Here is a 27,875-nt window from a genome sequence, read left to right as displayed (position 1 = left end):
GTTAAAGACTCAAAATCCAGTGCATTGGGCTAGCATATAAGGAACCATCTGTACAGCGTGAGACAGAATAAATAAATACATCGAGGTGCGGCTTTCGCCAAGTTATATCGGACAATGTGGCGAATTTAATGACGTTCGCAGATAATTGTCGTTTATAGTCGTCCAATTAAGACACCGACTTTTTTCTAATAGAACTGAATACTTCTTTACCGCACCATTTAAAAGAAGCTTCTAAAAGAATTTCACCGATATAACGCGTATAGGACTTGACCAGCTAGTACCAAGATAACAGCGCCGCAAGCCACTGTCCCGCCGTCAGGAGAACAGGTTCCACACACGTCTGACCTAGTATATCAAATACAAGTATACATGTGATTTAGGTATGGTTCTTGTGTTTACCTGTGTACTTGAAGCCCATCAGTCTATGTTCTGCAGTTGTAACAGTCAGATAACTTGCCTGTAAAGCTATTGAGACATTCAGAATACATACTATAGTCGAAAACGTGAATACTGTTTATGATGAATGTCGCCAAACTATTAAAGCAGCGCTGTGGTTATACACTGAAGAGTATCCAGATCGTGCCAAGCAATCACGATCTGTCTTTGCAAACATTATAAAACAAGTTCTAGAAACAGCAGGTGTGGAGAGTAAAATATGCCAAGGAACAAGAAGACCAAGTGTTGGATTTTGACGTTATAGAGCCAGTATTCCATGTCAGCCAAGTTGGATTTTGACGTCATAGATCCTGTCCCATTATTCAAAGTCTTGGATTCTAACATCGTAGGGCCAGTATGCTCTGGTCGCCATGTCAGATCGCCATCTTGGATTTCTCGCCAATTTAGATTCAGGGCAAAATCCCTGCTGACACGAGAGTGGATAAAAACCACTAAAATTTTAACTTCCCTCTAAATTTAAATTTCCCACCATTTTTCACACAGGGCAACTGATCTATGTTAGACGGTGGAGGGGGGTTCAAATGGTTCAAATGGCTCTGAGCACTATGGGACTTAACGTCTGTTGTCATCACTCCCCTAGAACTTAGAACTACTTAAACCTAACTAACCTAAGGACATCACACACATCCATGCCCGAGGCAGGATTCGAACCTGCGACCGGAGCAGTCGCGCGGTTCCGGACTGAGCGCCTAGAACCGCTAGACCACCACGGCCGGCGGTGGAGGGGGGATGGGTAGGAGAAATGACATGACGTCATCGATTACATCAATGGCGAAAGACTCTGTCCGAGAACCCCACCCCCATCCAACGTACCTACTACTTCAGTCCTTCAAAACCATAAAAATAATTTCAAAAAAAACTAGTCCTTCAAGAACACAAAAACAACTTTTACAGAAAAGTAAAGCTGAAATGAGAAGTTGTGAGCCTTATGGTAAATACAGCAAGCAGCGCCAATTATTCCTTGCTAAAATCTCCATAACACACGTCGACGCGACTCCCCGATCTTAGGCAGTTGTCTGATGACGTCACGATCCTACTGTTGTACAGACAGGTATAAACAGTTCAGCTTGATGAGCTTGTTTAAGAGTGAAACAGTTATCAGAGTCTCCGTAGCATCTGATGATTTCTCGAGATTTAAGAAACGGACTGTTAGGTATAGAAACATGCTTTGAACCAAGCCCTAATGCCCGTGAAACAGAATCAAGCACACAAATACCGGACGAGAAATTCTGCATTGTATGGTCATTTAAAGAATATTTCCTTAGTAGTTTACATTTAGGCCTGGACATTCAAACTTATACACTGAAATAACTTCGCTGCCTCCCAGCGACAGCGGCTCAGGACGAGGGGTGTGTCTTGGACCGCCGACGGAGACGGCACTGGGAAGCGTGGACGTGCGGGCGTTCTGCAACCCTCGCAGGGGGAGGCTAGTGGATGCCCTGCATTTTCTTTGGAATAGATACCATGGTGGACAATGGGAAAAAACCGGCGTCGTAAACCTCTGCAGGAAATGGGATGATGCACAGATACAAAAAACGCGTGGATTACAGAGGCGGGGTGTGAAACTTCTGGTTTGCTTCAGAATATTTCGGCCTGCCTTAAAAAGCGAGATACGTGCTGATAATTCGCGGACTCCTGCTGGCACTGAGGTGGAGCGTAGACACAAAAGCTTCAAAAATGCATACCGGGAGGGGTGAAACTACGGAACTGCCGAAGAAGAATGGGCTTGCTGCTGGACAGTAAGAATGATATTTATAAATCAGACACCTGCTCAATCGCGGATGAAGCACAGACATAAGACTATGCAGCTCCCACACAGAAACAGCCGTTATAAGCAACTGCCCTGTGGATGCTTTCAGGAAGACTAGGGAATGCGAAAATTTATCGGAACAATGTGCTGGATTGACTGATACCAACACTGGATACAGCCTCGACAGAGAAATGCCAGTTGCCGAGTCACACATCAGCCCACACAAGGCATCAGGTTTCCATCATGCACCGGGAGGATTTGTCAGGAGACAGCGATCAACGAGTAAGTGGCATTGTAAATTTGGTCCATCAATGACGATGTTCAGACTACGAAAATTTCGGGGAGTGCCGAGCTAAGGGGCCACGAAAAGGGTAGAAGGGACAGTGAGTGAGAAAGCGCGAAAGGAATAGGACCTGGAGGCTCGTCAACCCCGCGGCTTACACAGTCTGCTGACTTTGATTCTTGTCCTTACTCACATCTGAATGTTCGTCACTTTGTGACTGATTTTTTCCTGGTCCATGTTACACGGAAGAATCCTGGTAATCCAGCGCTTGGGAATTAAGCGCTCGACTACACACTGCAATTTCCTTGCCTAACATACGCCTCCCAACATCTTCCAAAGCCGCGAAACACCTATGAGGACAGTAGACTACCAACTAACCGAGGCTGAGTCGGCCGGAGTGGCCGTGTGGTTCTAGGCGCTACAGTCTGGAGCCGAGCGACCGCTGCGGTCGCAGGTTCGAATCCTGCCTCGGGCATGGATGTGTGTGATGTCCTTAGTTTAGTTAGGTTTAATTAGTTCTAAGTTCTAGGCGACGGATGACCTCAGAAGTTAAGTCGCACAGTGCTCAGAGCCATTTTTTAACCGAAGCTGAGCTGCGAGGCGACGCACCGTACCGACCCAACGTTTGCCGACGACACCACCACACGACGCGGCCCACGAAAAAACGGGCTCCGCAACGTACTCGTGACGTCATACTAGATGGCTTCCTCGCTACACTTCGTGAACGCTCGGCTCCGTGCAGGGACCACAGCAAATCAGTATGTCAATGAAAAGGTACCCAGTATAGATCTTAACTTTCTCGTGTGTTATCGAGAGCTTACATCCACTTAAACATGCTGTTAAGAATTATTAAACCCGCCTTAAATAGTTAGTCGCTCCCTGCCAGAGGTAGCTGCTGGCACTTCTAACACCCGTAGTGTCACGTGATGTGACGTGCATGCCGCGGTCTGTCTTTCTTGTGGGTGCAACCACACAACTGATGATGAAAAGTAGTTAGATGATTCATTCCGCCCTCTGACCCCTTCATAACTGAGTCGTGTCCACTCCAAGTCAAATCGGCCTTGCAATTTGTATTTATGTAAAAGATGCTGTAATTAGCACACACATTTTATATTTTAATCCTCTGATTAATCCGTATCATTTGCCTATCAACCCCTCAAACTCATAACCCCATGCTATTTGATTTTACTGTGTGAAATTTGAATTTACCGTATTTTTGGCTTCCAGTGTGAGGCGATCTAATTGGTAAAGCTCCTTTTATTTCATATTACAGAGCTATGAAGGATATGCTACAGTAGTTCTTTGAAATCTACTCGTTCTGTTTTGTCTTAGAGTATAGTGTCAGACGTTATTTGACTTTTATGATGTCATTCAAGTGTGTAATTAATTTTAATACTTTTTCTTATTAACGAAAACAGGTTTTATTACTAGCTAAATATAGAGTCTCACAAGAAACGGTTTGGTTTTGTATTTAACTAAAATGTAGCTTCATCAGTGTGCAGTATTTGTTACGTGCAATGATTCATGAACGAATAGGTATTTCATGTATGGATGGATCAAGGAAAAATTACTAATGTTGTGGCCAGGCGAAACTACTCTTGTCTGGCCACAACTGTTGGTTGTCTGATAGCTCTGGAGGAGGTTCATCACATTGGAACACACAAATTAGTTCACTTTATTACATAAATGGTGGCTCAAATGTCTCCGAGCACTATGGGACTTAACTTCTGAGGTCATCAGTTACTTAGAACTACTTAAACCTAACTAACCTAAGGAAATCACACACATCCATGCCCGAGGCAGGATTCGAACCTGCGACCGTTGCGGTCGCGCGGTTCCAGACTGTAGCGCTTAGTGGAACCGCGCGACCGCTACGGTCGCAGGTTCGAATCCTGCCTCGGGCATGGATGTGTGTGATGTCCTTAGGTTAGTTAGGTTTAAGTAGTTCTAAGTTCTAGGGGACTGATGACCTCAGCAGTTAAGTCCCATAGTGCTCAGAGCCATTTGATCCATTTGTAGCGCCTAAAACCGCTCGGCCACTCCGGCCGGCGTTACATAAGTGAATAAAAGATTTAAATTAAAATGAAGGTCAGCGTTGTCCGTAATATTGATGTTTTATTGATAGCAGAATCGATTTTCGATCACATGGTGATCATCTTCAGTGCTGTACAAATTAAACTCAGCACTGAAGATGATCACCATGTGATCGAAAATCGATTCTGCTATCAATAAAACATCCATATTACGGCCAACGCTGACCTTCCTTTTAATTTAACATATATGGTCGTTGTGCACACAGCACTCCATGGAGCCGCCAATCAATAAAAGATTTACTTACCTGTGGCACACTTGTTTGTCACAGAATTGCTTAATACGTTAAAACTGTTATTGAATATTAAAGCATTACTTCCTGCACAGATTAACAAACTGCTCTCTTGTAGTACAGTGTGTCACATTTAAATGAACAGGTCCATCAGAAACTAATCATCACGTTGGTCCTATACTATAATTTTGAGTCCTTCAGTTGAAGTCATGAACTGCGCAGAGTTCAGGCTAGCTCGACACTACATTGATCTCAGTGTGAGAGCGCTGCTGTGCTGAGAGGGGAGGCGTCCTCTTGAGGAGCACCTCCCATGCATCGTTGCGGATTGCAAGCTGCCCTCGCTGATGTCTGTGTTATCAATTCACATTGATTACTTTGGTGTTGAAATACGATCTACATCTACATCTACATCCATACTCCGCAAGCCACCTGACGGTGTGGGGCGGAGGGTACCCTGAGTACCTCTATCGGTTCTCCCTTCTATTCCAGTCTCCTATTGTTCGTGGAAAGAAGGATCGTCGGTAGGCTTCTGTATGGGCTCTAATCTCTCTGATTTTATGCTCATTATCTCTTCGCGAGATATACGTAGGAGGGAGCAATATACTGCTTGACTCTTCGGTGAAGGTATGTTCTCGAAACTTTAACAAAAGCCCGTACCGAGCTACTGAGCGTCTCTCCTGCAGTCTTCCACTGGAGTTTATCTATCATCTACGTAACGCTTTCACGATTACTAAATGATCCTGTAACGAAGCGCGCTGCTCTCCGTTGGATCTTCTCTATCTCTTCTATCAGCCCTATCTGGTACGGATCCTACACTGCTGAGCAGTATTCAAGCAGTGGGCGCACAAGCGTACTGTAACCTTCTTCCTTTGTTTTCGGATTGCATTTCCTTAGGATTCTTCCAATGAATCTCAGTCTGGCATCTGCTTTACCGACGATCAACTTTATATGATCATTCCATTTTAAATCACTCTTAATGCGTACTCCCAGATAATTTTTGGAATTAACTGCTTCCAGTTGCTGACCTGCTATTTTCTAGCTAAATGATAAAGGATCTATCTTTCTATGTATTCGCAGCACATTACACTTGTCTACATTAAGATTCAATTGCCAAATCTCTGTAAGATATCACAGTTAAGATTGTATTTCGTTTCAACAGAGTATTTAAAATTTTTAAAAAATCCTAAGTTTATTTTACTTATTTCACTTTTTGGCTGAATTGGGTTGATAAAGGCTGGAGAATGGTACAATGTAGAGGAGGAGGAGGAAGAGGGGCTGGCTATGAGAGACGACGTGTAGGCGACGTTTTGTTCGGAATGGTGTGGGGGTAGGTATTCAGGCGGAGAAGGGGCCCAACTCAAAGGACGTAGGCCAGGGCCCTCTTCACTGCACTTACAGCGATGTCACTACCTGCTGTACTGTTGGTGTTGCAGAGTGCGAGGAGTGGGGGAAAGCCGTGTTCCGGCTGGAGGACAGCCCCGTGTTGGTGGACGGCGCGCCCAAAATCAACCGTTCGCTGTGCGGCGGCGAGGGCGCCCCCTATATCATCGGCGGCGTGCCCGCGGAGCCCAAGGAGTTCCCTCACATGGTGAGTCACCTCCATCCCCTTCCCTTTATCCAGTACGGTCGTAAGGCAGTCGCTCACCTACCCAAAGCAGGTACCCACTTAAAGGATAAAGCTTTCGAATATTCTACTTACAAGAGACACCTTTGATCACGAACGCTAGAAACGAAACCGTGCTTAGACTAACACTCGATCATAAAAACAGAGTTCTGTGTCATTTCCATCCAAAACTCCTTACCTGTCTGCTAGCGCCATAAGACAGTTGCGTGTTGTAGCTGCACTAACAAGTGCTCGAGATGCGTGAAGTATAACAGCTATACGAATGTGTCTTTTCGAGTGTTCGCATGTGGGTTACTGTGCAAACTGTCTACAGTGACATCATGAAGAGAATTAATAGTACGAATGTAGTCCAAATATTAGGGACAAATTTGCGACAGGCTGAATATGGAAATAAAATTGCGGTCAAGGATAATGTTAGTGGATACACACTGAAGCGCCAAAGAAACTGCTGTAGGCATGCGTATTAAAAATACAGAGATATGTAAACAGGCAGAATACGGCACTGCGGCAGGAAACGCCTATATAAGACAACAAGTGTCTGGAGCGGTTGTTAGATCGGTCACTGTTGCTACAATGGCAGGTTATGAAGATTTCAATGAGTTTGAATGTGGTGTTATAGTCGGCGCACGAGCGATGGGACACAGCATCTCCAAGGTAACGATGAAGTGCGAATTTTCCCGTACCATCATTTGACGAGTGTACCGTGAATATCAGAAATCCAGTAAAACATCAAATCTCCGATATCGCTGCAGCCGGAAAAAGATCCTGCAAGAACGGGATCCACAAAGAGAATCGTTCAACGTCACAGAAGTGCAACCCTTCCGCAAATTGCTGGGCCATCAACAAATGTCAGCGTGCGAACCATTCAACGAAACATGATCTATATGGGATTTCGGAGCCGAAGGGCCACTAATGTATCCTTGATGACCGCACGACACAAAGCTTTACGCCTCGCCTGAGTTATTCAACACCGACAATGGACTGTTTATGACTGGAAACATGTTGCCTGGTCGGACGAGTCTCGTTTCAAATTGTGTCGAACGGATGGACGTCTGCGGATATGGAGACAACCTCAAGAATCCAGGGACCCTGCATGTCAGCAGGTGACTGTTCAAGCTGGTGGAGGCTCTGTAATGGGGAGGCGCGTGTGCAGTTGGAGTGATATGGGACCCCTGGTACGTCTAGATACGACTCTGACAGGTAACACGTAGGTAAGCAACCTGTCTGATCACCTCCATCCATTCATGTCCATTGTGCTTTCCGACGACCTTGGGCAGCTCTAGCAAGACAATGCGACTCTACACGCCTCCAGAATTACTACAGAATGGCTCCAGGAACACTCTTCTGAGTTTAAACACTTCCGATGTTCATCAAACTCCCCAGACATGAACATTATTGAGCATATCTGGGATGTCTTGCAATGTACTGTTCGGAAGATATCTTCACCTCTCATACTCTTACGGATTTTTGGGCAGCCCTGCGGGATGCATGTTGTCAGTTCCCTCCAACACTAGTTCAGAAATTATTCGAGTCCATGCCACGTCGTGTTGCGGCACTTCTGCGTGCTTGCGGGGTCCTACACGATATTAGGCAGGTGAACTAATTTCTTTGGCTCTTCAGTGTATTAGATAATATAACAATTCAGAAATATAATGAGGTAGACACAGAAATACATGAAATTACGCTGGGTGGATGTACTGATTTTGAAGAACAGGAAGAACCTGAATCTGAGGGTGGCTGGTCAAGCAGAAAACGACGTTTATCTACAGAGTAGCAGGAACAGTACAGTCAAGGTGAGCACGAACTATCTCCACCCAAACAGTCGAGAGACAGTTTCTTAAAGGATATTGATGACAGCGTGGTAGAAAACATTTATGAAGAATGCTGCAATCGTGGCTTCACTTGCTGTAGCAAACTAATGAGGTGCTGTAAGTGTATTAAAACTAAATCACATCCAGATTAATTGTAAATTATGTATCTAGCAAAAGGCGAGCAGAGTCTCGTTTCAAAGGACAGAAACTGCCGCAATTACAAACTATAAAGGAGCATGTAATACCGCAATTTGATAGAGCAAGGTGATGTGGATCTACAGTTCACTATTGGCATTATCAAATGTGGGCGCTAGAAGTTCTAACATGGATACCTTGAACAATTTTAAAGCTTCGGTTTCTTGTATCGACAATCGTAAGATTGAATACGGCATTTCATCCAGTGTCTTTACTACTTTTGTCAATCGTAAGTGCATAGAAGACGATAATAGTATACGTCAGAAAGCACAACAGTTTCTGGACGAAGTAAACATGTTTATGACAGAGCATGGTTCGGAGAAAGGAAATGTTTGGAACAGTGACTATAGTAAATGGCTCTGAGCACTATGGGACTTAACTTCTAAGGTCATCAGTCCCCTAGAACTTAGAACTACTTAAACCTAACTAACCTAAGGACAGCACACACATCCATGCCCGAGGCAGGATTCGAACCTGCGACCGTAGCGGCCGCGCGGTTCCAGACTGTAGCGCCTTTAACCGCTTGGCCACCACGGCCGGCAGTGACTATAGTAGTTTCCAGTAAATGTCTTCATAATCAACAGTCTCACGGAGGAAAGAAAACTACAGTTAGTGTGTTGCAGTCTGTACATAGCTTTACCCACAGCTACACAATGGCTTTATCGGTGACAAACAGAATAGCAAACAAGTTGTACATCCGTTTCCAGGCAGCACAAGGCACTTTCAGCCCAGATATTTTAAAGAAACACACTGCCTACGAAACATTCATGTGGAGGCAAGTAAAAGTGGAAAAATAACTGAAGAAATGATGAAACTTTTTCTAGCTCCAGACCTTTGTGAACGTGTAACAAGTGAAAAGAGCCTATTGCCGCATGATTACTCGTGAAATCGTACCCTTCTAGATGCAAGTATTCCAAGCAAAGATGTTATGCTGAAGATATTGCCAATCCCTTGACGTTTAATGCTTTCAGTAATATAAGATCTATATCAGAGGGATTGCTGATTTTGTAAGAGTACAATGTGCCAAACCACAAATCCAAATACATGATTTTGGCAGGTTCGTGCTTGGCTGCCACTTGGCCCCAACCTTTGCAGCAATTTTCCCTTCCGTTCTGCATGTCTCTCCTCTTCCTAGCCCCGCGGAGTGGGCGCGCGGTTTGAGGCACCGTGTCATGGATTGCGCTGCCGCTCCCGCCGGAGGTTCGAGTCCTCCCTCGGGCGTGGGTGTGTGTGTTGTTCTTAGAATAAGTAAGTTTACGTTACTTAAAGTAGTGAGTAAGTCTAGGGACCGATGACCTCAGCAATTTTGTCCCTTAAGATTTCACACACATTTGAACATTTGTTTCCTCTTGTCATTCTTTTTCCCCTCCTTTGGGAACATGTCTGGGGTGTTTCTGGGAATGTTCCGCATTGTCTGTCGCTAACATAAGAACAGTCTCACCACTGCTTTTCTGTTCCCTTTTCCTTTCCTTGTCTCCCTTCTCCTCTCGTTTGAGGTTCCTCTTTCTTCTTCCTCCCAGTGCGCTCCTAAAGGTCGGCCCACGCGTCTGACGCGTAACAGGTGACTGGGTAACGCTTAGTTCCCAGCCCCGGGTCGACAGGTAGGGTTCACACGTCCCCTCTGGTACAAGCCAGGCCCAGGGAGGGGTGACTGCCTGAGCTGCTACCTTCCTAAATTTCCGATTGGCCCCTCTGTCAGGTGGTAGAGAGGGGTAACCTGAGGTGTGAACGATCATCTAAGGCGGGTGCACCCCCTTGTGAAGGGGGGCCCCCAGTTGGAAGAAGCGCGCCATCGTAGGCGCTGGCAATCATGGGGGATTTTCCCGCAATGAATCAATAATCTTCACAATCAACGTCTACGAAACGTAAACGTAGCAAGGATAATGATTCAAAGGCCCTTCCCCCTGCACCACGGTTCCTCGTGGTCTCACTTACTGAAGACAGTCAGTCCTTCGCCTCGGTAAAACCGTTTATTACTCAGAAAAGCGTTGATGCAACTGCCGACGGAATGGCACTTTGCTTTTGGAGACTACTTCTGATTCTCAAGAACAACAATTGCTTGCCGCGTCGCTTCTCCAAGGCTATCCTGTTTATGTCCAGGTCTATAAAACTTTGAATTCTTCACGTGGTGTTATTTACACTAGTCTGCTCGACGGTCTAACCGAGGCTGGAATCCAATCTTACCTCTCTGATCAGGGTGTCATTGCCGTCCATCGTGTAATGAAAAAGGTAGATTCCTCCTTTGTGCCCAACCGCACTCTTTTTCTCGCCTTGGATAGATTGGTGTTTCCATCCAAGATCAAAGCAGGCTGTGAAAATATCACAGTCCGGCAGCACATACCGAACCCAATGCACTGCTGCCAGTGTCATCGTTTCAACCCCACTAGAACGTCTTGTCGACACCCAGCCAAATTTGTATCCTGCGGTAGGGATGCGCCCTAGGGCGATTGTCCGCCTCCTTCTCCCCGCTTGGCCGCCTCCTCTCAGTATTGTCCCTTGTATCTTGATGAGCGGGCTGTCCAAGAGATCAGGGTAAAGGGAAAAGTGCCTTACCCAGTCCCTCGCAAGTTATTGGCTAGTCGCGAACCCTGTGTTCTCCCGTCTGGCATCTATAATTATGTTCTTGTTACCCCTCGCTCCATGAAGGACATAGCCCTTTGGGGTTCTCCCAGGGCCGGCCGGAGAGGTGCCCTCTTGGCTGATCTTAACCAGCTTAACCTCTTCTGCCTTAACACTGGAGCGCCCACTTCCCTTTCCGACTCCACACACGCTTATTGCCATTTGGACCCATCCTTTTGCACTGCCCAGCCTTCCCATCGCCTTGAGTTCTCCACTCTACCTGACTCCTACTCGAGCGACCACTTCCCGTGTGCTATCCGTTTGCTGACTCCTACCCCATATGCGTGCACACCCAAATGGCAGCTTACTATGGGTGAGTGGCAGCTTCACTTCTCCCTGGCGGCATTCGAGGAAAAAGATTTCCCCAGTTGTTATGAGCAGGTGGAATGTCTCTCAAACGTTATCCTTACTGGTGCAGAACGTTTCATTCCTTGCACTTCCACTTTACCAAGTCGTGTCCCAGTCCCTTGGTGGACTGAGGCATGCCGCGACGAAATTCTCGCACGGAGACATGCTCTCCGCGTTTTTAACCGTCATCCTACTATGGCAAATTGAATTCATTATAAACAGATGTGTGTAAAGTGTCGTCACGTTCTTCGAGATAGCGAAAGGGCTAGCTGGATTTCATTCACTAGTTCTTTTAACAGTTATGCCACTTCCTCTGTCGTGTGGGCCAATATCCGACGGCTCTCTGGGACCAAGATACATTCCCCAAGTTCCGGCTTGACAATAGCAGACCATCTCATCGTGGATCCTATTGCTATCTCCAACACCTTGGGCTGCCATTTTGTGAAAGTTTCGAGCTCTTCCCGCTATCACCCTGCCTTCCTCCATCGGGAACGAGCGGAGGAGGCTCGGGCGATATCCTTCTCTTCCCCGAATCGAGTGCTTCAATGCCGCCTTTACTACGAGGAAGCTAGATCATGCTCTCAGTTCATCCCAATCCTCTGCCCCAGGACCAGATGCCGTCCACATTCAGATGTTGCAGGACCTTCCTCTTGCGGGCAAGCACTTTCAGCTTAACACTTACAACAGCATATGGGCAGAGGGCACATTTCCCAGACGTTGACGTGAAGCCATCGTCATACCCACGCCTAAGGCTGGTAAGGACAAAAACCTTCCTTCTAGCTACTGCCCCATCTCTCTCACCAGCTGCATTTGCTAGGTGATGGAATGTATAATTCATGCCCGTCTCGCAATTTACTGACGAATGCACAGTGTGGAATTCGAGCGCGGCGTTCTGCAGTTGACTATCTCGTTACTTTGTCCATCCCCGTCATGAATGGTTTTCTGCGGAAACCCCGGACTGAGACCGTGGTTTTAGTTTTGGAGAAGGTCTACGGCACCTGCTGGCGATCTGGTTTCCTCCGTTCTCTTTACACGTGGGGCTTCCGTGGCCGCCTGCACTGTTTCCTTCAGGCATGTTTAAAAGACCGAATTTCCAAGGTGCGTGTGGGTTCTGCCTTGTCTGACACCTTTATCCAGGAAAACGGTGTGCCTCAGAGTTCCGTCCTGAGCATCGTCGTCTTTGCTGTCGCAATTAACCCTATAATGGGATGTCTCCCGCTGGGCATCTCTGGCTCCCTTTTGTGTTCAAGATTTTACCATCTGTTGCAGTTCTCCACGGACTTGTCTCACTGAACGGCGTCTTCAGCGATGTCTTGATCGTCTTTACTCCTGGGGCATCGACAATGGCTTTCGCTTTTCCACTGACAAAACCGTCTGTATTAATTTCTGGCGACACAATTGGTTTCTCCCACCATCTTTACATCTTGGGCCTGTTGCCCTTCCGTTCGTTGAAACTACGAAATTCCTGGGGCTCATGCTCTATAAGAAACAGTCTTGGTCCTCCCATGTGTCTTACCTGGCAGCCGCTGTATGCGGTTCCTCAACGTCCTAGTGTCCTCAATAGTACTTCCTAGGGTGCTGATCGAACCACCCTTCTCCGTTTGTACCGGTCCCTTGTCCGTTCGAAATTCGACTATGGGTGCTTTATGCATTTGCACGTCCATCCCTCTTGGCTGTCTCAAGACTATCCACCATCGTGGCATCTGTTTGGCCACGGGCGCCGTTTACACTAGCCTGGTTGAGAGTGTATGCTGAAGCTGCTGAACTACCACTGTCCTACCGCCGTGACTTTCTCCTCAGTAGGTATGCATGCCGTTTGTCTGCCATGCGTGGCCACCCATCCTATGCCTCCTTCTTCGATGATTCCTTTGATCGCCAGTATGGGGCGCGTCCCTCTTCTCTGTTACCTCCTGGAATCCGCTTTCGGCACTTGCTACAGTGGCTTAACTTCACACTGCCTGCTACTTTCCCGGTGGGTGTGAACCCTCACCACCTTAGCTTCGCGAAGGTCCATGTTAACCTTGGCCTTCATTCACTTCCTGAGGACACTACTCCAGCCTCGGTCTATCGCCTTAGGTTTCACGGCCTTCGCATGGAACTTTGCGATAGTACCTTTGCATACACTTAATGGCTCTCGGACTGACTTGGGGTCGGGTGTGCCTTCGTCACTGGCACCCGCGTCTTACGATATTGGCTTCCGGCACACTGTTCCGTATTTACAGCCGAGCTCTTCGACCTGTATCAGGCCACGGAGTACATCTGGCGACGTAGCCTCTTCAGTTGTCCTCCGCTCAGACTCACTCAGCGCCCTTAAAGATCTATGTGTGCTGTGCACCGCCCATCCGTTAGTGCAGTGGATCCAGGAAAACTGTAACTTGCTCACTCTTGGTGGAGCCATGTGATGTTTCTGTGGGTTCCTGGTGCTGTTGGTGTGCTCGGAAACGAGGCTGCTGACGCTGCTGCCAAGGCTGCAGTCCTCGTACCTCTGCCCTGCGAGTTCCTATATTCCCTCCGCTGATCTCTGTGTTGCCGTCTGTCAGGAGGTGGTGTCCCTTTGGCATCGCCAATGGTCCTCCCTTCATGGGAATAAGCTCCGGCTTATTAAGCCTCTCGAAGCGGCTTGGACGACCTCCTCTCGGCTCTCCCGTCTGGAGGAGGTCATTTTAACCAGGCTGCGTATTGGGCTCTGCCTTTTTAGCCATCGTCATTTAATAAGTGGCTCAGCTCCACCACTTTGCACACTTTCCGCCCAAGTTTTGACTGTCCGCCACTCCCAGATGGAATGCCCATTTTTCAACCATTTACGTTCCCGTTTGGGTTTGCCGTCTGAGTTATCGGCCGTTTCAGCGAATGGCGCGCGGGCTGTCGACCGGGTTTTACTTTTTATCCGCCAAAGCAATATGGCGAAGGCCATTTAATTTTTAGTTTTGGACCTCCGTTTCTGTTGGTGTCTTTTTAGCCCTTTCTCCACATGCCTGGTTTTAGATGTCTTCTCTTATGTCAATTGGGACTGATGTATAGTCTTATGTAAATAAATTATACACAACTGCAACCAGTCACTTTTTTCATTAATAATGCTTTATTACATTAACCGGTTTTCGAACCCTTTCAGGTTCATCTTCAGATGATTTCGGGAGAATCCGGGAAGCTACATCATTATTGGTAGTAGCATAATGCTGGGTGCTGGTTTGCGACAGCATAGGCGGCTTTTTTCGTATCTGTCTGCATCCATTTTGAAGTCCAGAACACTTTCACGCAAACTACACTCCTGGAAATTGAAATAAGAACACCGTGAATTCATTGTCCCGGGAAGGGGAAACTTTATTGACACATTCCTGGGGTCAGATACATCACATGATCACACTGACAGAACCACAGGCACATAGACACAGGCAACAGAGCATGCACAATGTCGGCACTAGTACAGTGTATATCCACCTTTCGCAGCAATGCAGGCTGCTATTCTCCCATCGAGACGATCGTGGAGATGCTGGATATAGTCCTGTGGAACGGCTTGCCATGCCATTTCCACCTGGCGCCTCAGTTGGACCAGCGTTCGTGCTGGACGTGCAGACCGCGTGAGACGACGCTTCATCCAGTCCCAAACATGCTCAATGGGGGACAGATCCGGAGATCTTGCTGGCCAGGGTAGTTGACTTACACCTTCTAGAGAACGTTGGGTGGCACGGGATACATGCGGACGTGCATTGTCCTGTTGGAACAGCAAGTTCCCTTGCCGGTCTAGGAATGGTAGAACGATGGGTTCGATGACGGTTTGGATGTACCGTGCACTATTCAGTGTCCCCTCGACGATCACCAGTGGTGTACGGCCAGTGTAGGAGATCGCTCCCCACACCATGATGCCGGGTGTTGGCCCTGTGTGCCTCGGTCGTATGCAGTCCTGATTGTGGCGCTCACCTGCACGGCGCCAAACACGCATACGACCATCATTGGCACCAAGGCAGAAGCGACTCTCATCGCTGAAGACGACACGTCTCAATTCGTCCCTCCATTCACGCCTGTCGCGACACCACTGGAGGCGGGCTGCACGATGTTGGGGCGTGAGCGGAAGACGGCCTAACGGTGTGCGGGACCGTAGCCCAGCTTCATGGAGACGGTTGCGAATGGTCCTCGCCGATACCCCAGGAGCAACAGTGTCCCTAATTTGCTGGGAAGTGGCGGTGCGGTCCCCTACGGCACTGCGTAGGATCCTACGGTCTTGGCGTGCATCCGTGCGTCGCTGCGGTCCGGTCCCAGGTCGACGGGCACGTGCACCTTCCGCCGACCACTGGCGACAACATCGATGTACTGTGGAGACCTCACGCCCCACGTGTTGAGCAATTCGGCGGTACGTCCACCCGGCCTCCCGCATGCCCACTATACGCCCTCGCTCAAAGTCCGTCAACTGCACATACGGTTCACGTCCACGCTGTCGCGGCATGCTACCAGTGTTAAAGACTGCGATGGAGCTCCGTATGCCACGGCAAACTGGCTGACACTGACGGCGGCGGTGCACAAATGCTGCGCAGCTAGCGCCATTCGACGGCCAACACCGCGGTTCCTGGTGTGTCCGCTGTGCCGTGCGTGTGATCATTGCTTGTACAGCCCTCTCGCAGTGTCCGGAGCAAGTATGGTGGGTCTGACACACCGGTGTCAATGTGTTCTTTTTTCCATTTCCAGGAGTGTATATTAGTTCACACTTTAACAGTGACACTTCACCAGCATCCAGAGTTGTAAAGCGCATGCAGGATGCTGGTGAAGTGTCACTGTTAAAGTGTGAACTAATATAGTTTGCGTGAAAGTGTTCTGGACTTCAAAATGGATGCAGACAGATACGAAAAAAGGCGCCTATGCTGTCGCAAACCAGCACCCAGCATTATGCTACTACCAATAATGATGTAGCTTCCCGGATTCTCCCGAAATCATCTGAAGATGAACCTGAAAGGTTTCGAAAACCGGTTAATGTAATAAAGCATTATTAATGAAAAAAGTGACTGGTTGCAGTTGTGTATAATTTATTTACATTAATATACAGTCACGGTTCTAAAATATCCGTAATGGATAAGCATAATCTGATGTATAGTCGTTTTTTAACCCCAGTCTTCATGTTCTATAGTTTTGACTTGGGTGCTATGACCCCAACTGTTTTTTGCGCCCTAAAGCAAAACAAAAACAAAGATACACGATCGTTATTTCATAATCAAACTTCACTGTGTGATTTCTGCTCCAAAGTATACATCTTTGTTGCAATATGCTTGTCGAAAGACATTGACATACTCCTGCCATCATTTGCAAATGTAATTATTGTGGATTTGGTACTGGACTGCTTGAATGCGAAAGTGCCTTCGACTGTATAAACGTAGCTTTAGTGAAGTGCACACGTTGTTCTCTTCAACTTCGTTTTACCCACTTCATCTAAATCCTGCATCTACATTATGAGGACTAATATAAGCACTATCAGCTGTGTAGGATGCGTGTGTTTTGCGCTATGATAACTACTATAAACAGAGGGTCTTCGGCAATTTTATTTGAAAAAAGTAATGATACACTGACGACATTGAACTGCGTGTAATTTCCGTCCTGTGATACTCATATCTTGTTACTTTGTTTATCTCTGTTAAAATCTCTGTTTAGGCAGAACGCAAAACGTTTTGCATGGAAATGACACAGACGACTGTTTTTAAATGATAGTGTTATTCTAAGCTTGGCTTTGTGTGGTTCCGAGTGTTCGAGGTCAAAGGTGTCACTTGACAGTGAAAGAAAACATAACCCTGACACATGTAACAGTTTGAACATAACGTACTGTGAAGACCACTTGCAACTAGTAGCAGTTTGCAGTATCTTCTCGGCTCTATTTCCCTCTTCAGAACATTTTACTCTTACAAATTCATGTTTTTAACTTTAACAGCGCCTTTTCTAAAAAAGCAAATTTTAGCACCAGCAAAGAGCAAAACATAATCTGCCATGTACTTGATCTACTGCTGCGAAAAGGCATCTGTGTTCTATACAAACACAGTGAATGTAACAACACAATTTTCCGCCTGAAGATGATGGTGTGCACCATCGAAACGAGTGGTAGGAAGCTAAAAAACTGACTGACACAGTAAATTCTTCTGTTTATTTTCTTTTATAAATAAAGCTTTCGTCTCAACGATACAACAATCTTTATTTTTACTTTCCTTTAGCCAGTCGTTGTGGCCGAGCAGTTTTAGGCGCTTCAATCTGGAAGCGCGCGACCGCTACGGTTGTAGGTTCGAATCCTGCCTCGGGCATGGATGTGTGAGATATTCTTAGGTTATTCAGGTTTAAGTAGGTCTAAGTTCTAGGGGACTCATGACCTCAGATGTTAAGTCCCATAGTGCTCAGAACCATTTGAACCATTTCTACTTTCCTTTCACCTCAATCGCATTTACATCGACATAAATCACTGATTACCTCTCTAATTCCATCCGCTTATTGAGCGACGGCAAAATGACAGTCTGTGTGCCTCTGTACGTGCGCCGATCTGTTACGATGAAGAGCTGAAAAATAATTCTTCGAGATTTTTTGTGTGAAAACTCTCAGAACTACCTGAATAAAGCATACGTTGTTAACATTCTACGTATTTATTCTTCATGTCTACATATTTATTTCTCAACGTAGTCACCCTAGTGACGAACACTTCTCTTGAACGGGGGATCAGTTTGTTGATACAGTCACTGTAGAACAGTGCCGACCCCGTCGTGTCGAGTGTGCGGGCTGCGGCACCACCTGTCTCGGCTCTGCTCCTTCTTTCCTGGAAATTCTCGGCACAATGCGACGTTTCATTTAGTACTGCGGTGTGACATTTTCCAGTCGGCAGCACACTCGTCAGTTCGGTATAATCGTGGTGTCAGCGCTGTCTCCCCTTTGCTATTTGTTCGCTGTGTGAAGTACGTTCACAGGTCCAGTGGCTGTTTGTACAAAAAGAGGCGGGCTAGCGATCAGTTGTCACAAGCCTTTAAAAATGAATGGGAGTGACAGAAGAGAGGGATGAGAATTCTCAACATATGTTAGGCAGCCGCAGAAGCGACGGGTACTGCAAATTTAAAACGGTATTACAATACCATGCGGAAAGAATTTAAAGTTGTAGTTGGCAATGAAAGAGCAAAAAATTACGACGACAGACGGGACTCATTGTTCTGTACATCAAGAAGCATTTTGAGCCAAATTTGTAAGCGTGCAGCTCTTGATGAAATTGGTGGTTTGAACAGTAAAATTTCTGATGTCGCACGCGTTATTCCACTGTTCGTTGCAACAGTTTCCGAAGGAATTAAACGAAGAGTTTGCTGAATTTATGAAGGAAAAAGGAGTGCAGAAACAAAATTAGAACGTTTGGAATGGATCGCAGACCTTGCATTTTAAGTGGACTTGATTGCACAGTAAGACAGTGCAAAGTGAGAAACAACTAATTTCTGATTTGATGTGGATGCATTTAAAAAAGAAAATCGTATGTGGAAGGGACCATTTCTGACAAAAAACACCATTTCCCTAAGCTCACTGGTGCTACGGAAAACGCTTGGTTTCAAGAATTGATTGTGGGTTTTAACGAATTACATGGATACTTTCCTAAACGTTTTGAGGACACTGCCTGTCTTACATTCGTTTCCTAGCTACTTAAGAGATCGTTTTCCATTTCAGTTGAAAGTTCTCCTGTGCATGTGCAGATGAACTGATTGACCTGCAACGAAATTCCAAAACTGTCCGGGACGCCTACACTGCTTTCCTCAGGTAGAGTTTTCAAGTGCTCATAATGAGGCTGCAAAAGTGCACAATATTTCGATCGACATACTTGTGTAATAGACCTTTTTTCAAATATGGAACTAAAAAAGTCACAATTACTTAGCAACCTGAATGTGAAAACATGTGAAAGTTTCTGCGTATGTCAGTATGCCAACAGTTTGTTGAAATGTGTGTGAAATCTTATGGGACTTAACTGCTAATGTCATCAGTCCCTAAGCTTACACACTACTTAACCTAAATTATCCTAAGGACGAACACACACACATCCATGCCCAAGGGAGGACTCGAACCTCCGCCAGTACCAGCCGCACAGTCCATGACTGCAGCGCCTTAGACCGCTCGTCTAATCCTACGCCAACAGTTTGTACCACATAAAAATTATGTCTTCAGCACGCCAAAAATTATTAACTAATGTTGTAAATTTATTGGGTTTGTGATCTTTGTTGTTGCGAAATGTGAAATACAAAACCAAGTAGTACGCAGTGTGCTGCGCAGCCATTTAAATGTGGTGCCTTCGCATTTTCCCCTCTTCCCCCTCCTGGCGCTCCTACAGTGTGACGTGGCGGCGTGGGAAATGTGTAGAGAGGCTGAGCGCTGTGGCTCATATGCCTGGGCTCGGCTCGTGAGCCGAATTCTTGGCCGGCCTACTGTTGAATATTTCACTTAGCTGACGGAGCCACATTCACACCTCTGCTTGCACTGCCCCATCACTATCAAAGTGAAGTTCTCCAATATAAAATTTTGGAAACAGATGAAAATCGGATGGGGCCAAGTCGGAACTCCATGCAGGATGACCAATGACAGGGAGGGAACCCAAGGCGTCAGGTTGCTGCAGACGTCGCCGCGCTCGTGCGTGGTCTGCCATTGTCATACTTAGGAGAGGGTGTTCCATGTGTGGACAAAATTCTTCGAAATCGTGTTTCCAGTTCTTTGGGGGTTTCTCACGCACCGACAAAGTTAGGTTCACTCCGCCACATTAAACGCTACAATTCAGATCCCTCTAGTGGCAGAGGATTGCAACCTGTAACAACGAAGCGAGAAAATCGACTAATATGCATGATATGTAATACCTCAACCGATATTAAGAATAGAATAAAAAATTCGGAGGCATTACTTTTCAGCACGTCCTTGAATAGTATTCACAGGATCCTATTGCTAAATACACTCCTGGAAATGGAAAAAAGAACACATTGACACCGGTGTGTCAGACCCACCATACTTGCTCCGGACACTGCGAGAGGGCTGTACAAGCAATGATCACACGCACGGCACAGCGGACACACCAGGAACCGCGGTGTTGGCCGTCGAATGGCGCTAGCTGCGCAGCATCTGTGCACCGCCGCCGTCAGTGTCAGCCAGTTTGCCGTGGCATACGGAGCTCCATCGCAGTCTTTAACACTGGTAGCATGCCGCGACAGCGTGGACGTGAACCGTATGTGCAGCTGACGGACTTTGAGCGAGGGCGTATAGTGGGCATGCGGGAGGCCGGGTGGACGTACCGCCGAATTGCTCAACACGTGTGGCGTGAGGTCTCCACAGTACATCGATGTTGTCGCCAGTGGTCGGCGGAAGGTGCACGTGCCCGTCGACCTGGGACCGGACCGCAGCGACGCACGGATGCACGCCAAGACCGTAGGATCCTACGCAGTGCCGTAGGGGACCGCACCGCCACTTCCCAGCAAATTAGGGACACTGTTGCTCCTGGGGTATCGGCGAGGACCATTCGCAACCGTCTCCATGAAGCTGGGCTACGGTCCCGCACACCGTTAGGCCGTCTTCCGCTCACGCCCCAACATCGTGCAGCCCGCCTCCAGTGGTGTCGCGACAGGCGTGAATGGAGGGACGAATGGAGACGTGTCGTCTTCAGCGATGAGAGTCGCTTCTGCCTTGGTGCCAATGATGGTCGTATGCGTGTTTGGCGCCGTGCAGGTGAGCGCCACAATCAGGACTGCATACGACCGAGGCACACAGGGCCAACACCCGGCATCATGGTGTGGGGAGCGATCTCCTACACTGGCCGTACACCACTGGTGATCGTCGAGGGGACACTGAATAGTGCACGGTACATCCAAACCGTCATCGAACCCATCGTTCTACCATTCCTAGACCGGCAAGGGAACTTGCTGTTCCAACAGGACAATGCACGTCCGCATGTATCCCGTGCCACCCAACGTGCTCTAGAAGGTGTAAGTCAACCACCCTGGCCAGCAAGATCTGCGGATCTGTCCCCCATTGAGCATGTTTGGGACTGGATGAAGCGTCGTCTCACGCGGTCTGCACGTCCAGCACGAACGCTGGTCCAACTGAGGCGCCAGGTGGAAATGGCATGGCAAGCCGTTCCACAGGACTACATCCAGCATCTCTACGATCGTCTCCATGGGAGAATAGCAGCCTGCATTGCTGCGAAAGGTGGATATACACTGTACTAGTGCCGACATTGTGCATGCCTGTTGCCTGTGTCTATGTGCCTGTGGTTCTGTCAGTGTGATCACGTGATGTATCTGACCCCAGGAATGTGTCAATAAAGTTTCCCCTTCCTGGGACAATGAATTCACGGTGTTCTTATTTCAATTTCCAGGAGTGTATTTGATGGTATCAGTATTGTGGTCGAACAGTCTTCTTCGAATGCAGGTTCTCTAAAATTAAACAGCAAGGTTATGTCACAACCCCGTTTTCTTTCTTCCAAGGATTCTCATTTAATTTCTCCGAGCACTTGTGTTTTACTTCATGTGGTGTATATCAACCGTATCTTAGCAGTGCATGTATTAACTCTTTCGATGTTCAAATGTATATGAATTCCTAAGAGACCAAACTGCTGAGGTCATCGGTCCCTAGACTTACACACTACTTAAACTAACTTATGCTAACGACAACACACACACCATGCCCGAGGGAGGACTCGAACTTCCGACGGGAGGGGCAGCACAATCCGTGACATGGCGCCTTTAGCCGCGCGGTCACTCTGCGTGGCTCTCTTGATGTCTGTTGTCGTGTCTACTTCATTAGCACTCCAAACACTGAGCCGGCCGAAGTGGCCGTGCGGTTAAAGGCGCTGCAGTCTGGAACCGCAAGACCGCTACGGTTGCAGGTTCGAATCCTGCCTCGGGCATGGATGTTTGTGATGTCCTTAGGTTAGTTAGGTTTAACTAGTTCTAAGTTCTAGGGGACTAATGACCTCAGCAGTTGAGTCCCATAGTGCTCAGAGCCATTTGAACCATCCAAACACTGAAACAACATCCTATAGTTTATAGCAATAGTATCCTGTGCACTATTTCCTTAATAGCTGCACTGCATTTTCCCAGAACATTTCCAACAAATCTACGTCTTAAAAAAAATAATTGTTCAAATGGCTCTGAGCACTATGGAACTTAACATATGAGGTCATCAGTCCCCTAGAGCTTAGAAATACTTAAACCTAACTAACCTATGGACATCACACACATCCATGCCCGAGGCAGGATTCGAACCTGCGACCGTAGCGGTCGCGCGGTTACAGACTGAAGCGCCTAGAACCGCTGGGCCACTCCAGCCGGCTCTACGTCTTCCATTCGCCTTCACAAATACTAATTGTACGTGATCCTAATATTTCACATTGCTTCTTAATACAACCCCTAAATACTTCACGATTTTAGTTGTTCAATATGTTCACTGCTAATGTCGTAATCAGATACTGTTGGGTTCTTTCCCTTTGTTATAGCCATGATCTTAAACGTTTATCCACATTTTAAGATAGCTGCCGTTGATTATATGAGGGTTGGAACTCTAATAGTGGCAACTATTTATTTACAGCTCGAACACAATAGACACGTGTTTGAAAGTTTAACTGATCTTCAAAGTAGCCACCAGCATTGTGTATAACCCGTTGCCAGCGATGTGGAAGTCGTAGGATACTCTTAGCAGTACCAGCTGTGTTGACAGTTCGAGCGGCGCTGTCTATCGCCCGACGAATTTGTGGCAGTTCTGAAACGAATGCCGTGAAGTGTTTCCTTCAGGTTACAAATCGAGTTGAAATCACGTAGGTGGTCTTAAGTGAGGGGAGTGCAGTAGTTGGTATAGCATAGCATTTGGCAGCTCCATCAGTCAAACAACTCAGTAACAGCTTGCACTGTACGTGCTTGAGCATTGTCCTGCAAAACGATGTCAGGTCCTGCAGAAAATGTCATCACTTCTGTCTCTAAGCTGTTCATTTTTTGCAACACAACCTACGACCAGCTGGTAACGTAAATCATGACAGTGGAGTAGTGTGTATGTACCAGTTGGTTGCATGGATCAGGTTAGTAAGATGGATTTAGAGATGGCAGGATGGAGCTATGGTGTTTGTACGTGGCTGTGAGCACACAGTCAGTTCAGTTCTCCTATTTGTTGGTATATCAATGTGGACTGTCCAACGCATCTTGAAGGAGTGGTTTACCAGTCGCAACCATGTAATATGACATTAAAAAAGGGATCGGCACACTACTTGCATATATTAAATGGGCAAACACAAAAAAATGGACTGTAGCATCCTGAAGGTTTGTAGTGTGTCCGATGAGTCGCGATTTTTCCTCCTTTCCAGTGATGACAGCTGCTGCGTGCGCCAACCGGTCACAATGGTTTTAATCCACGGCGTGTGGAAGTAGTAGTTCAGACCAGAGGTGGCTCTGTGATGTTTTTTGGGAGAGGAGTGAGGGGTTTCAGGTACAAAGACTTTGATCCACTCATTCAGGCTACTCTGACCACGAACCAGGAAGTTTACTGCAATGCTGTTGGTGACCACGTGTTGTTCATGATGAGTATGCGGTATACATTCCCATCTTTCAAGATAATAGCCGTGTTCACAGGACTACACACGCACGTCCCTGGTGTGACCAACACTTTGGCACATTAAATCACCAGATATTACTCCAGCAGAAAATGTCTGGGGTTAATTAGAGCAGCGGGTGAAACTAGGCAAGTTCGCCGCATGTTGGCAGCTCTACGGCATCTAATAATGAATGAGTTGCTTCCGCTCAGTACGTCATAGCTGTGAAAAGTTGTGGCCCCCTTTACTCGACGAATGCAAGCCATTTTGAAGGCTAGAAGTGTGTTACACACTATTATCAAGGTGTCTCCTGATTAACCTTTCGGCTGTAGTGGTTACGTAAACAATATATTTATAAATCATTTAAATTTGGCGCCCAGAAAGTGTCATTCCATACAAGATTTTAAAACCAACTTTGAGTATACAATTCTCCGCACAAGTCAGGAAAAGTACTTTCACTGTAACTCCACTTTAAGATGTGGCCATATCTTTCTTGTCCCATTCGGATCGGTTCAGTCTCGACCATTCACGACGAAGAGATAAATATCGCGACCTTCTTCGTTAGGTTTTTAATTACATGGGCATTGTGGGTAATTGTTCATTTCTGCTTTCCTTCCACATCTCTACATTTATATCCCTTCTAGTTTTGCCGTTGTCATTTACTTTGTTGTCCAAATAACAAAACTCATTTATTATGTTTATTGCCTTATTTTTTAATCTAATTAGCTTAATCACCTTATTTAAATCTACCTGCCCTCAGTTACCATTGTTGCTTGTGTTATATGATAAGATTAAGTTAGTGTCCGCTGATTCGCTAGCGTAGACTGTATGGTCTGCACTGTTGTTATGGTCTTCAGTTCAGAGACTGGTTTGATGAAGCTCTCCATGCTACTCTCTCCTGTGCAAGCTTCTTTATCTCCAAGTAACTACTGCAACCGACATCCTTATGAATCTACTTAATGTATTCATCTCCCTCTACGATTTTTGCCCCCGACGCTGCCCACTAGTATTAAATTTGTGATCCCTTGATGCCTCAGAACATGCCCTACCAACCGATCCCTTCTTCTAGTGAAGTTGTGCCACAAATTCCTCTTCTCCCCATTTCTGTTCAGTACCTTCTCATTAGTCACGTGATCAACCCATCTAATCTTCAGTATTCTTCTGTAGCACCACATTTCGAAAGCTCTATTCTCTTCTCGTCAAAACTATTTATCGTCCATGTTTCACTTCCATACGTGGCTACACTCCATACAAATACTTTCGGAAAGGACTTCCTGACACTTAAATCGATACTCGACGTTAACAAATTTCTCTTCTTCAGAAACGCTTTCCTTGCCATTGCCAATCTACATTTTATATCCTGTCTGCTTCGACCATCATCAGTTATTTTGCTCCCCAAATAGGATAACTCAATTACTACTTTAAGTGTCTAATTTCCTAATCTAATTCGCTCAACATCACCCGATTTAATTCGACTGCCCGCATAAGTCTTTTTTTTTTCTTCAATCTAATTTTTATGATGTTCACAAATTGCAAACACATTCTAAACTTTTCACGTTAATGGAGGCCATTGAAGGATAGTCTTCCCGAATGTACTTCTGACCCCAAAAACTATCTGGTAACTGGAGTCCAAGGATTTTTTAATCTTGCCTTTTGCGTTCTTGTGGTGGTATTTCCCTAGAAACTTTCGTCCCCTTACGCATATTTCTTTATGTTTAACCAGGAAGTGACATAGAAATTTTCGTAGTTTCAGCTTTAAAAATTTTCTAAGGTAACGAAATATTTCATAAAAGATTTCACCCCCTATTTCACCCTCTTATGGGTTGAATTTCTGAAAACAGTGAAATGCGTATTTTTTTTATTTCACTGATTTATAGATTTAGCTTCAAAATGTTTGCATAATGAAATATTTCCGTTTAGTTTTCATCCCCTATTTTATCCCCGTAGTTCAAAATGGTTCAAATGGCTCTGAACACTATGGGACTTAACTTCTGAGATCATCAGTCTCCTAGAACTTAGAACTAGTTAAACCTAACTAACCTAAGGACGTCACACGCATCCATGCCCGAGGCAGGATTCGAACCTGCGATCGTAGCGGTTGCGCGGTTGCACACTGTAGCGCCTAGAAACTGTTAAACAAGTGGGTTTTTTTATATCTGAGCGAGAAGCGGAAATAAAATTTCTACAGATTTAGCTTTAAAAATGCTTTCATATTGAAATATTTCATTCTTTATTTCATCCCTTAAGGGTTGAATTCGCGAAGACAACCCTGTAGCTTTAAAAATACTTTCGCAGTTCTTTAATAATGACTGACTTCCAAAAAACGCTTTCACCCACTGTTTCGCCTTCACAGGGGTTAAATTCTAAAATATGATGACACTTACTTCTTTATTTCTGACCGATAAACGAAATATGAATTTTCGTAGGTCTAGCTTCAAAACTGCCTTAATATCGGCGTATTTTCAAAAACCTTTCACTTCTATTGGACCCTCTTACGGATGGAATATCGAAAAATCCCTTCTTAAACAGCGCCTACAGTATAAGATCAACACCGTCCACAAATTTCAAATTTCTATCCTTAATGGTTTGGGCTAAGCGATGATGAGTCAGTGAGTCAGTCAGGACGTCGCCTTATACAGGGTGTTACAAAAAGGTACGGCCAAACTTCCAGGAAACATTCCTCACACACAAAGAAAGAAAATATGTTATGTGGACGTGTGTCCGGAAACGCTTACTTTCCATGTTAGAGCTCATTTTATTACTTCTCTTCAAATCACCTTAATCATGGAATGGAAACACACAGCAACAGAACGTACCAGCGTGACTTCAAACACTTTGTTACAGGAAATGTTCAAAATGTCCTCCGTTAGCGAGGATACATGCATCCACCCTCCGTCGCATGGAATCCCTGATGCGCTGATGCAGCCCTGGAGAATGGCGTATTGTATCACAGCCGTCCACAATACGAGCACGAAGAGTCTCTACATTTGGTACCGGGGTTGCGTAAACAAGAGCTTTCAAATGCCCCCATAAATGAAAGTCAAGATGGTTGAGGTCAGGAGAGCGTGGAGGCCATGGAATTGGTCCGTCTCTACCAATCCATCGGTCACCGAATCTGTTGTTGAGAAGCGTACGAACACTTCGACTGAAATGTGCAGGAGCTCCATCGTGCAGGAACCACATGTTGTGTCGTACTTGTAAAGGCACATGTTCTAGCAGCACAGGTAGAGTATCCCGTATGAAATCATGATAACGTGCACCATTGAGCGTAGGTGGAAGAACATGGGGCCCAATCAAGGCATCACCAACAATGCCTGCCCAAACGTTCACAGAAAATCTGTGTTGATGACGTGATTGCACAATTGCGTGCGGATTCTCGTCAGCCCACACATGTTGATTGTGAAAATTTACAATTTGATCACGTTGGAATGAAGCCTCATCCGTAAAGAGAACACTTGCACTGAAATGAGGATTGACACATTGTTGGATGAACCATTCGCAGAAGTGTACCCGTGGAGGCCAATCAGCTGCTGATAGTGCCTGCACACGCTGTACATGGTACGGAAACAACTGGTTCTCCCGTAGCACTCTCCATACAGTGACGTGGTCAACGTTACCTTGTACAGCAGCAATTTCTCTGACGCTGACATTAGGGTTATCGTCAACTGAACGAAGAATTGCCTCGTCTATTGCAGGTGTCCTCGTCGATCTAGGTCTTCCCCAGTCGCGAGTCATAGGCTGGAATGTTCCGTGCTTCCTAAGACGCCGATCAGTTGCTTCGAACGTCTTCCTATCGGGACACCTTCGTTCTGAAAATGTGTCTCGATACAAACGTACCGCGCCACGGCTATTGCCCCGTGTTAATCCACACATCAAACGGGCATCTGCCAACTCCGCATTTGTAAACATTGCAATGACTGCAAAA

At 46.2% G+C, this 27,875-nt stretch overlaps 1 protein-coding gene across 1 annotated transcript in view; it reads left to right on the top strand.

The window, feature by feature from the left end:
• The window catches only part of LOC126252388 (trypsin-1-like), a 208,710-nt gene that overhangs the window by 127,069 nt on the left and 53,766 nt on the right, over window positions 1–27,875 (top strand). Inside the window, exon 3 of the mRNA XM_049953281.1 lies at window positions 6,246–6,400. Coding sequence (XP_049809238.1) covers window positions 6,246–6,400 — 155 coding nt within the window. The remainder of the gene's footprint in view (window positions 1–6,245; window positions 6,401–27,875) is intronic.

This window comes from Schistocerca nitens, chromosome 1, assembly GCF_023898315.1.
Source record: "Schistocerca nitens isolate TAMUIC-IGC-003100 chromosome 1, iqSchNite1.1, whole genome shotgun sequence".
Classification (NCBI taxonomy): domain Eukaryota; kingdom Metazoa; phylum Arthropoda; class Insecta; order Orthoptera; family Acrididae; genus Schistocerca; species Schistocerca nitens.
Note: the sequence above shows the minus strand (reverse complement) of the source record. Positions and strands in the feature narration are given on the sequence as shown.